At 44.6% G+C, this 12,827-nt stretch overlaps 1 protein-coding gene across 1 annotated transcript; it reads right to left on the bottom strand.

Annotated features, from left to right (window-relative positions):
- Positions 1 to 5,959: 5,959 nt before the first annotated feature.
- On the bottom strand, positions 5,960 to 12,155 carry GBGT1 (globoside alpha-1,3-N-acetylgalactosaminyltransferase 1 (FORS blood group); the record flags this gene model as incomplete). The annotated part of the gene is given in 8 exon segments (XM_082008821.1): positions 5,960 to 6,186; positions 6,189 to 6,516; positions 6,520 to 6,646; positions 7,099 to 7,233; positions 9,298 to 9,333; positions 9,432 to 9,482; positions 10,819 to 10,881; positions 12,094 to 12,155. Coding segments are annotated over 8 exon segments (1,029 nt in total).
- Between the last annotated feature and the right edge of the window lie 672 nt (positions 12,156 to 12,827).

Consider the following 12,827-nt stretch of genomic DNA (forward strand, 5'->3'; position numbering starts at 1 on the left):
GGGGCTCCGCGGGGCCGGCCTCACCGCCCCTCCGCGCTCCCGGGCGGCCGGGGCCGCGCCGCGCCGGCCATGGGCCCCCCCGCCGCCCCCGGGGACCGCCGGAGCCGCCGCCGCCAGCGCGGAGCGCGGCCGGGAGAGGCGGGGAGGGGCGGGGCGGGGGAGGGAGGAGGGAGGGGCGGTGAGCCCGGCCTGGCCGCCCGCGTCCCCGGGCGAGGGCCTGCAGGTGGGTGCGGGGGGCACCTTGCACCCCTGGGCCGACAACGAGGGCGCTTCCCCCGGGCACCTCTCCAGATGCACCCTCGGCCTGGTGCACCTGGGCACCCCACCTCGGTTTGGGTCACACACACCACCCCCCGAGGAGGTGGGTGCTGTGGGTGCCGCGGGGGGGCAGGACCCGTGGGAAAGCACCTTGCAGGCCTCGCCGGGGAGCGCGCAGCGGTTCGGCGGGTTTTGGCAGAGCGCTGCTGCGCAAGCTATAAATAGGAGAAAAGCTTCAGGGCAGAGAAAGGGGTCATCTGCTGGGCGAGATCCCCTGTGCGCGCTGCTGCCAAGCACGCCCCAGCAAGACACCTCTACCAAGGCGAGCCCGGCACCCTGCCACATCAGGACTGTGCCGCCAGCGCACAAACGTCCACCCTCCCTGCCTCATCCCTGCTCAATCCAACACCCGAAACGGGGGCATGGAGGGACCCGGGGAAAAAGCTGCTGGAGATTTCAGTGCACAGTCGATGTGTTGGAGCATGAGCTGTGTGAGACAGCGGAGGCTGAGTGAGCAAGGTTGCCCGGGAAACAGAAAGGCTGCATGCAAACGGCTCCAGTACTCATAGTTTATATTTATGAGGCCGATGACATGTGCCATTGCAGAGTGATGTCAGGAGAAGCAGGAGCTGAGAGGAGGCTGCGTCACTCTCCACAGCCCAGTGCACCCGAGCGGTGCAATGCTCCTGACTCAAGGCTACAGAGCCGGCCACTGCACTCTTGGGGACCAACAAACACACCCAGCACCCACACCAGTGCCACCGTATCTAACAGTCCCCTGTCCCAGGAGGCAGCAAGTGGGAAGAACCAACTTCGCCAGGGTCACAGTGGGAATTAGTGACAAGGCAGAGCCCATCACATCCGACCGTCCCACTCCTCCGTGGCTCCAGGCCAGCAGAACCAGCAGCTCTGGATGGGGAGCATAGCTAGGAAAGGAGAAGGTGCTGCCAGGGCTCTTGCTCTGGCACTAGATGCTGCTACAGAGCAGCATCATTCTAATTATAGTAACAGTGTCAGTGCTGAACAGTGGGAAAAATACATACTTCAAAAGGTCTGTAACTATGTAATTTGCTGCTGGGAAAACTCACTACAAAAAAACCCAGAACTAAGCACTTCTAAAAAGTAATTTGTACTCATCTGATTTGCTTTAAATTAGATAAAGGTTTGGGGGGGGATATTGGGTATGAGGTGGGCATACAAGCAACAGAGATTTCTGTTTAAAACTGCCTTTCTATTCATATGGCTTCATACTAGTTTTACATGAAACAGCGACATTTGGTGGATCTATGTTTAATCTAAATATAGCCCAAGAAAAGTCAAGTCAGTACAGCATTACTCTTACACTTAGAGAAAGGAGGGCGTTGGGTGGGTAGGCAGACATTTAAAAGTCACTTCTTCGATGCGTTTTGCTAGCAATACTTCCCTAAATTATTCGATTGTGTGGACCCACATGCAGAGCAGAACTGCAGGATTGGGGATTTAGCATGAGTAAAGTGCAACCCACTCCTGTAAATTCCTTCTCCAGTTCCTGCTGTCCCTGAAAGCACCCATCACTGTCATTGTCACGCCACCTGGAGAGCGGCTGTTGCTCTCTGCATGTTTCACCCCTGGGGATCCCACAGGGTCTTGCTGGGACAGGGAGGTGAAGCAGAGCATGGGGGAGAAAATTGTAACCCTGGTGCTTAGACCTGTCCTTTGAGATTAGAGCAAATCCCTACTGAGAAAGAAACTCATTCTGTGTATCTCACATTCACTAGTGAGCGACCAAGACTAGACCCTGTGTAGACACAGAAAAAGAGAGAGTCCCTTCCTTGAAAAGCCACAGGCAAACAGGTAAGACACGGGTAGGAAGAGTAAAACTAGCCATTCTGGCAGGGAGCTCACAGCCTTCCAGCTCCTTTCCACCACCATGCTGCTTTTGCTGCGTTAAGCCAGCCAAATGCACATGGCTATTCCCCAAGCTGGTTTTGTGCAGGGAACATGTAACTGCTGTTCTTATCCCTCCTCATGCGTATCTGCTTAAAGACCATGTCATTTCCATGCCTCCCAGCCACAGATCTCACACAGAGAAGGTTTCACCAGGCTAGTCCTTTCATAACTATCACTAGTTATCAAAGTGGTTGAGAATGACATTTCTGGTCAATAATGTCGGCCAACACCACCTGTGGGAAGGTTAAGGGACAGAAGTGAAAAAGGGTACTAGTCTGTCTTAGTGAAAATGATTCTTGTTCTACCAGTGGGGAGAACGAGAGGATGACAGTCTGGCCCTGCCTGGGATCATATTTGGTGCTGGAAGTGTCTGTTTCTTGCCCTCTAGAGTGGGGATGAATGCACCATGCAAGTCACCAGCTGGGACAAGAAAAGAAAAAGCCTGTCAGATAGGTTCTTAAATTAGATGGACAATGAATGATGAGTGTTCCAGCTGAGCAGAAAGGGATGGATGGAACAAGGGGCCCTGGGGAAGGCAACAAGCTACTGATCTGAGGCTTAGTTAAGGACAAACAGGGCTTGAGTCAGAAATACCTTGAAAGCACGATCAGATCCTCAGGCAGTGTAAATCAGCTGATGATTTATTTACATGTGGTGATTCACTTTTCATGCAGTATTGCGTACATGTTTCCAAGTCCAAATTCCCCTGGCACAAGGACATATGAGACAGCATTGTCCCCTGTGGTGACTGGAGGAAGACCTCACACGCAAGAGTGCCTTGCTACCATGTGCCTCCGCTTACCCACTGAGCAATGGGTGTTGGTGGGGAATTCAGATCAGAAAGCAGGTCCTCATGGAGCTCCCACACTGCCCACAAGTGCCCTGAGGGCTGCACAATCCAACTGAGAGAAGGAAAGCTTGCTGCTGGTGTTGGGGGAAGGGGATTAATGAGCAGGAGATGACAACAGAAGTCCAGGCTTTCATTAATTAGAGGAGGGCATGAGCATCTCCCACACTGCATCGAGGAGTGTGTTTCTGCAGTCACATTCTTCTGCTCACTGAAGAACGCAGGGAGTTTCTAGGTACTGCTTCAAATCACAGCCCTGTCAAGCAGAACTGTGTCACATAACATGTGACACAAGTCCTTCCCCTGGGGAAAAGCTGCAGGCCTGCCATGAAGATAAACATGTTTGGCACTGCACAAATCAGGCTATTACCACGTCGATCACAGGGTCTTGCATTCAGCCAAAAGGTGCCTAGGAAGCAGAGCCAGAAACCAAGCCTTTCACAAAAGTTTTTCAGAACAGGAACCCCAGGAACAGCGACCACCCTCTATCACACATCATTTGTGCTGGAGAACTTCCTCTCACAGTGGATTTAGTATAGGCTATGAATACCTGCACAGGAATTCAAGTACTAAATTAGTATGGCAGAATGAAGCCCAATGGCTGCGAATACAGGATGCAAACACAGATTAATTTAGAGCAGAATTAAGGCATAAGGGGAATTAGCCATTGGCACAGCTGACCTATGGATTTGTGGCTGCTATATTTGTTTTTATTGGATCTAAATGCTTTTCTAAGAGATCTAGCACAGCACAGTGTGTATGTATTGTGAGCTTGATACTGACATCAGGAGATAAAATTATCTGGCTTGTCCTGTGCTCATCAGACTAGATAGTTCCTTCTGGCTTGTAAAAGAATCCATATGCATATATATAGCAAAAGGCATAATGAGACCCTAGTTTCAGTCATGGCCTTTGGACACAACTGTTTTACAAATAAGACACATACAGTATTAATCTTTGGTTTGGTGGGAATATATCTTTTTGGAAATATTTGCATAAGGATCTTTCTTCACCTTTTTGGCTTAGATGATGTGCCTGGTTAACAAATAAAAAGACATCTTCACAGGAGATTCAGTTCCAGTTTAGTTATGTAGAGGGGTGTCTTCCTCCAGCACCACAGCACTAAGAACAGTCTGGACAAAATATAGTAAGGTAGACCCTTTTCTGGATAAAGCATGAATCAGCAGACCCAGCTACCACTAGGCATTTGGGGCTGGAGGTATTTTGTGTACCTTATCTATATTATGGGTACTGTGAAAGCTTTTCTAATTAGTCTTCTGGAAGATGAAATGCCTACAATGACACTGGCAAGTGCCATTTTCAGCCTGCTCACACAGGACTGAAATGGCTCGTTAAGTCATCTGCAGTCAGTGGTGGGGCCCTAAAGCTTTGAATACTTGACACACTGCCATACTGCAATTTTCTCATGTGAAGAGAAGCAAGAACAGTCAGACACCTCTTCCCCATTTTCTCCCTCCCAAATGAGCCTTTTTTCTTCCTTTTTTTTTTTTTAAACTGTTCCCTCAGAAACAGTCACCTTAGCCCTTTCACCCCTGCTTCTCTCCGTACCGAACAGCATGGCAGCAGTACTCGCCACTGCCATTCTCTGCTGCTCCCTGTGGTCTCCCTCCCTGCTCACGTTAAATAAGCATGACACAAACTTGCACAGCCCTTTGGTAGAATGCCTCAGGAGGTACCGCAGGAGATGTTTATGGCAGATGTGCTGTGGCAAGGTAGGTGGCACATGAACCTCCATGCTGTGACCTCAGTTGACAATTATGCAGTTGTCATTTGCAAGCCGTGGCTGTTCCCCATGTTTGGACCACCCCCGCCTGTTCACCCGAGTGAGCTGTCAGGCTTTAAAGGCTGCAAAATGCCTGGTTCAGCTTCTCATCACATTCACGCAAAGAAAATGTTAACCCCAGCCTACTTCCAGCTCTAGTCAGAACTCAGTTTCACTAGAGCATTTCATTATAAAATGAAATCACCCTGTTTGCTAGAAACGCCTTAGCTCTTACTGTCAGTTCCAGCAGCTTCTAGCCAGTTTGTTTTCACAGAGCTTAGAAAAGTTGGAAAGGACTGAAGTAATGGATAGGAACATGAGCTTCTCAATACCAGATTTTCTGTGCTGGAAAAGATTACATGATCTACAGAGACATGTGAACCAGGGAAAAGGTTCAGAGCACATCTGTGATTGAAATAAACCCAAGGAAGTTCAGTCTGGGTCTGAGCTGTGCCAGTTCCATCTAAACTCGGGTCTCCAAAACACAGATTGGAATTTGGAAGATAACTGCTCTGTGAATTCACACTATTTGTCCTGACAGACCAGGCTTCTTACTGGCAATGGCTGGCACCAGCTCTCTGCTGAGAAAGTCCAAGAAATCCTGCTGCACACTCATCTTGTTCCGAGCGCAAGATTCCTCCTGATCCTGACAAAGGTTGTGAGTTTAAATCACAATGCATGAAAATTTATCACCCTGCAGAATTCTTTTTTTTTTTTTTTAAAGTGAAAACATCTTTACTAAAACTCGAGGTCTTCTCCACAGGAATGTCAAATACCATTTTGATCTTGCTAAGTTTCTGCTAGGCTTCAGGAAAACAGGCAAAGGCACCTGCAGCCTTGCTATAAGGGCAGCCTTGCATTTCATAACTGGCCTTTTGGATGCCTTTTTGTATGCTGCAGACTCAAGCAGGATGCTTGTATTTACAAAGATCAGGAACCTAGAAACCTTTTCATTCTCACCTCCACTTTGGCTGCTGCTTCTGAAATGCATTAAGACTCCTGTTCTCCACAGAAGCTATCCACATGTTCCTTTCTCAGTTTGTTCACACTGGGAACAAAAATTCATGATGGGGCATATTCTGTGGGAGCTAATATTCAGTGGGTTTGATTGTGTAGAGGACATCTTTGCAAGGATCAGATGGTCAATCTCCCATCTCTTTGTAGTTTTTACCCATTGTGGAAAAATGTATGAGGTGAATTTCAGGGGGCTTTGGCTTCCTGTCATCCCATAAATACTCTGGAGAAAGCACCTTGGAGGGTTTGTGGGAGAGGAAGTGCCTGTTGAGATGGCTTTCTTCCTGCCAGGCTGCCATGATCCCATTGGCTTTGTCTGTCAGGATGGTCATGTGGCAAGTCTTGGTGAACTCATGACTTTCTTCACCAGCCCTCCAAACACAGCTCCACCGTAGTAAAAGTCCTCTTCTCCATCAGGGATGTAGGCTGCTGGATGTAGGCTCCTCCTCTCATAAGGGAACTGGTTTCGAGGGACATTGAAATAGCCAGGGCGTGTGGCCGCTACTGTATCACCCAGGGTCTCAGGCCCCCAGGCATTGTAGAACACCATGTCAATGTCCAGGCAGAAGAGGTAGTCCACCTCTTGATGGCTCGTCTCTGCTATGTGCTTGTTTATGGCCTCCATTCTGCGCATGGAGATCTTTTGCCAGCTGGGGTATTTCTTGATGGGGACAATGACAAATCTTCATCCAGGCTGCAGGTGGACATTGGGAATTGTCTCAGGGCTGTCAGTGAAGATATAATAGTTTACCTGATAGCCTTTCATGAAGTGTTTCTCTGCTGACTCCAAGAAGCGGCCCACAAACCTTGTGTATCTGTGCAGACACAAAACGTGAATAGCACAGCAGAGACAAGGGGATGCATGGTGGATTATGAAGGGTATTATAATGAACAGAAGACGACAAGGGATGAAGAGCGCTTACTAGCTATTGATGCAAGGACCCATACGCTTATACATGCGATAGGTAAAGTACAGTGGAAGACAAGGAACAAGGTGGATTTTCCCTGCTTTGACCAACCAAACACCTATCTACAGCTCTAATTCCCAAGACACATGCTAGTTCTTCAAAAATACTGACCATGCTTTAGGTACCTTGGGTGCTGAGTCTGTTGGCTTCTATGATTATGGACACAACACATGGGCATAAAAGTTTACTACAAATTAGGACAGATTTCAGCTCTGCTGAGGACAAGAAAAGCCAAAATGATCTTTCCACAGAGGAAGTACATCAACTCATGAACTGTGCCCACTGAGTGGTTCACTTACTTTCCAGTGGCAAAGGCTGTCACCCCTATGGTGAGATTCAGTGGCCTGTAGGCATTGTCTAGGATCTCAGAATTGAAGGTTCCTTCCCAGATGATGGGGGCCAGCCAAGGTGTGACTGTCAGCACATCCTGATGCCTGAAGGAAAAGAAAAGAGAATGTTAATGAAACGTAACTGTTCCTTTTGGTTTCAAGGCCAGTAAATGGGAAAGAAACACTAAAAAGGCAGCTAGAAGAAGAGTGTATCAGCATTAACTCATTATGGATGGTGTTATCTTCAGATCTTTTACCCTGTCCTCTTATTTAAGGCTACCAAGCACGGATTTCAGTTCCTGGGGTGAAATTAAGCACTGTTTAATGAATTGGCAAAAACCCAAGGATCTACTAAAATCTCATTTAAGCTCATAGGACATTTCTGCTGAGGAGAGTTTAATGACCACTGAACTCACAGAATGAGAAATTATGCACATTTGCTATCAGTCTGATGCAGATTGCTACATACAGATTACAACACAAGCAATAATATGAAAATTACTATAAAATTATACACCATTGCTGTGTTATTAAAACACAGCTTGCAGCATGACAGTTTATTTTTCCAGTATTTATATATAGCTTTAAAACATTCAGATATAATTTAGAATTCTGTATGTGAGCCAGCATTCAAATGTGTAACAAAGTTATAGAAAATCCTTAATCTCCTGTGTGGATAGTGGAAATATTGACTATACATGCAGCAGAGTCTGATTATGCCCTATTACAGCTATGCAATGCTGTTTCAACATTATTCTTTGTTTTCAGGGTTTCTTTCTTACATTTTTGATGTTAAAACAAGATGTCATTTATGATGTGTAATTTACCCTAGCCTGCTCACATTTGCCCCAGACCATGATGATTAGCACTCCACTAATGAAATTTGCCATACACAGTGCTCCACTTGGAGGCTGAAGCAGTCTCTCATCTGACATGCTCCCAAGGCACTAATAGCACAAAAACCAAACTAAGGGACCTGTGGGGAGCAGTTTGATGGGTGAGGCAGGAGTACACTTTCAGCCCAGATCTAATACTTTCAGTCTGAGTGGATACGAGAATAACAATTTCACTCCCTCCTGCAGTAATGCATATAAGTAAAAGATTAAATTATATAGGAAGAAAAATTTGGTTTGTACAAAATATACTGAGCTGTTCTCTTTCTTGGTTAATTATCTTTTTCTGGAGGGGGAGAGAGAGAGAGAAAGAAGGAAATCTGCAAGTTTGTTTTTCTAAGCAGGGCTTTTTTAAATTTAATTTTAAAGGGCTGCACTGGGTTTCCCAGTGACTCATTTCCATGGTATGCATCCTCTCAGTGTGTGCTAGTGAACTCCCTTCAGAAGATACAGCGCTCTAAACACTACATGATTCTCTCCTGATTTAGTCCAGTATATACTAGCTGATTTCACACATTAGTTTATTCCAATACGGAAGAGAGAACTATTCAGGCCTAGCACATGCTGTTAAAATAGAAGGGAGGGAGGGGGAAGATACGTACCAACAGGGTATGTTTATTAACTTGCAAGAGAATGGTGGCTGTTGAAGGTGAACTGCTAGAGATAAGAGTCAGGTCATAGGAGCTGGACCGAAGGAGACTGCTAACAAACACGAGCTGACAAGGAGTGTTTGCCTAAGTCACTTCTTAGTTGCTGCCTGAAACCTTCCAGGTCTGTTTAAGCTCACTGGTTTGACTGCTGCTCGTAGACTTGTCTGTGTGAGTGCCTGTAATTTGTTCCAGTGCAAGATCCAGCAGGTTAGCCGAAACCATTGCTGAAGGTCATACAAGGCACTTGCTTGATTTTGCCCTGAAATGGATTCAAAGCTCTTCCACAGCTGATTACAGCTACACCACAGTTCCAGACGGTATTTCTCACTGTCTTCCAACTATTAAATATCTCCTTGTCAAAAAGAGGCCCTGGCAGCAACACGTAGACAGGCTGTGTGTGCTAATGTATTAATTGGGAGTGTACAGTAGGTATGCTAGCAAGTATACAGTGACTAATCTCAATCTACAGCAGCATAGACAGCTGTAGACCTACCCATATGGTTCAAACTTCCCTGGGAACAAGCTGCTGTTCAGTGTGTACCAGGACTTTGAAACTGTGAGTGCCACCGAGCTCCCAAGCCAAAGTCAGCAGAAGCAAACAACAAAGTTCAAACAAAGAAACTTACTTTGGAGCCAGCACTCTTGGTTGCTGATAAAATAATCTGTAAAAAGGAAAAAATATGCACTGAATAATACATGAATATGCCTGGAAGAGAGGAACAGCAGTTTAAAGGTCAGGAAATAAAAAGCCAGTAATAACTGAGGAAAAAGCTGGATTAGCTTCTCTTCTGTGTATTGGAGTTTCATGGAGCTGCATGATGAGGTGGGAAAAGAAAGGGATTGTAATGCTTTTCCTAAAACAACAATCAGGTTCAGCTTCAGGACCTGTTGCTGTACTGACAGCTGTCCAAGTTCTTGCTCCAGCTGCTGCGCGCACTGCTCTGCCTGGTACAGAGAGTCAGACATTGCTTGTATGCGCCTTCAAAGGTTGCCAGGCGAGTAACAGTTCTGAAGCAGAGCATACAACAGAGCAAAGGCAGAAAGACGCTGGCAGCTCTCTGAGTCTCGTGAAGTCAAGTCAGAGTGTAGGGGTCAAAAACCAGGGAAGCACATGCTTGTTGGGGACTGCTACTTCTGGTCATGCATGTGCTCCATTCCCTGCATAACTGTTTCTGTTCACGTGGAGGGCTGAACTACCTGAAATATATCATACTTTAAAACAGCATTCAGAGAAATAAGCATCTTACTAGACAAAATGTTTTTTAATGGCTTGAAATAACCAGAAATGCTTCTGTAAGAGATCATCTTTTCTCTTTGCATTTTTTTGTTTTGTTTTTACAAGATCAGTAGGTCATGACAAAGGATGGGAAAAGGCGTGGCTTGTCACATTACAGCTATGGTCCGACAAGGCAGTGAAGTCACTTGGGCCATGTACCCTGTTCTGCCACAGTGTAAATTCTCTTTTATGCAGCTTTGAGATAGCTTTTAGGACCAAAGCCAAGTCAGTTAACTGTACATTAGTTTGCATCACGCAATGAAGCTGACCCCTTTAACTGTAAGGTTTCTGGAGAAGCATCTACCATTTAATTTTGTTCAGAACAGGCTTCTGGTCCACGACTCAAGTGCTGCCATAACACAAATACATTCATAAAGTGAGTGGAAAGCACTGATCATAGAGTGAAGATGAACATGATTAGGAGACTGGAGAGTTACTTCTAACTCTGCCAGAACTCCTTACGTGATCATTCATTTCACCTCTCTGATTTACGTTTCTCCATCTAGTAAGCTGGGATACTCAATCCACATCTCAAAGCAGAGTGAGATCCTGTGTGTACATGCGCACATGTGTGATTACAACCTGATAATGAACCCACTGTTAACCTGCTGGTCATGGTCTCTGTGATCCACAACAAAAAAGGCCTCACTCATGCTGTACAAACACAGAGCTGTCCTGAAGGGCAAGCAGACCAAAGCAGAAGAGGTTGCATTATTACTATTTTGTTTTAAGAAAGTGAATAATTATAGATTCATCACTGCATAAAAAAGAACAAGTGACTTCTTGTTAATAATTACTTATACCGTCAGTGAAGTACAGCTCCCATAACAATGCTCTGCATTATTAATTACATACAAAACAGAATACTTACAAGATTTCTGGGCAAGGAAGGTAATACGGGAGGTAGCGCACTTTTCCATTTCCAGCTGTAATCCTGTGATAGCAAAGAAACGTTTTAAGATAGGTAACGTTGGAAGAGATCTTCCTAGGATTTTCCAATCTTCTGAGAATCTGGCACAAATTTTGAGAAGTAACTCTTGCTAACTGCTTGTCTACTTTATTAATTAACATAGGATCCAGTGTATTCATGTTTTAATGTAATATACCGCTGCTAAGGCATAAATGGGAAACTCAGGACAAAACAAATCCAGAAGCTTGTAACATCAGGTCTATGTATTTTTATTTATATCAAGTGGCCTACGAAATGTAGGTCTACATGTTTTTGAAAAGCGTACACAAATGGATACACATAAGGCAATGCTCAAAAAGATTAAGTATGTAATACACACTGATGTGACATACTGACACTTCCTGGAACTTTAAATACTGTGTGTGCGTCCTTTAATTTACCTAGCAGACGAATAGGCTGCATAAGCTTTTTTATCCCTTCAGTTTTGATCACCATCTATATAGATTTTTATATACAATCACGTACTACTGGTGAAATGCAAACACCCACAATGTGAAATAAGAGCAAATTGCAACATCAGAAATACAGTACAATTAAGAATAATTAAGGCTTAATACAGTCTGTTCTCATAGTGGAGACTCTCAGGAACAAATTTGTTTCAAACTGATTTTAATAAAACATATTTCTTATAAATAACGTCTTTAACTTACAAAAAAATAATAATTGATACTTTGGTAGTTAATAGAAATGCCTAATCTCAGATTCCTTTCACATAGTGTTTGAGTTTGCTCAAGAGAATCTGTAAGGTATACTCAGTATTCAGTACACTCAAAGCTACCAACATACCCAGTGTCTGAAAGCAGCAATGTTTGATAGCTACAAAGCTATCCCTAGTTACATTGGAGTGAGTTTGGACTGTTTGGAGAGACAGATAATCATCTCTTTTAAGGAACTGAAATGTAACTGAAATACTCTGTACTTGAACATTTGTTTGTGAGTCAGATAAGGTGTTAGCAACCTAAATTAGACACAATTGGTCTTTTTTTCTCTCTCCCTTCGGAGGCTTCTCCCTCCACTAGTGTTACTTTATCTATTGTATGAATTACCGTTCGTTCTTACAGCTCTAAGAGGGACTTTCCATAAAATGCACTGCCTATATTTTTCTGCTACTACACGCATTACCGCATTATAGACAGGATGTTTTAAATATGATCAAGCTTGCCAGCAAATGCTTACCAGATAAACGTGATAACAACAAACAAACAGACAAGAAATCCCAACACTCTCCTGGAAATCATGTCTTCTAGAAAGAACAGCAATTTCTTACTCCCAGCAGCTTTCAATCTGCAAAGAACAAAAAAGCATGGGAAATTGGCTATAAATATCTCAATATGAGAGAAATGGATTATTTTATTTTAGAAGCATGAGGTTCTCCAAGCAGTTTCATTTTAATTCAGTCTTTCTGAAATCAGGAACGGGGAAGGAATCAGACTGTAAGAGCCAGGCCACTTAAGTCACTGAGGCAGTTCCTGTAAACCATTTGAGAAACCTCTCCATTTCAATGAGATCTAATCACAGTTATAAGTGCGGGGGAGCCTTTCTGATTCGATTCTAGTTTCTATAGATTTCATTTATTCATCTATAGCACAAACCCTTTGCAATTTAATAAACTCACCAAAACCAGTCATATCAGGTGATATGAAGAGCTAATACAGTTACCATTTCAGCTGGTAAACTCCGTCTTTCACAGAAGAGTAACTGCTAGACAGCTGCCTCCAAAGATGCATGTAGGAGAAAGGTAAGCTGTAAACGATGCAAGCAAAGAAACATTACATGACAACAATAATGCATATTGGCTAACGATATTTCTCTGCAAGTCTCCCTTTTCAGCTGCCATAAAAATCAACTTCCCCTAGCTCAGCTGTCTGACCTTAAAAGCTCAAATTAATCCCTTTTCTGTTCACAGGGAA

This window comes from Phaethon aethereus (genome assembly GCF_964289735.1).
Source record: "Phaethon aethereus genome assembly, chromosome: 20".
NCBI classification, from domain to species: Eukaryota; Metazoa; Chordata; class Aves; order Phaethontiformes; family Phaethontidae; genus Phaethon; species Phaethon aethereus.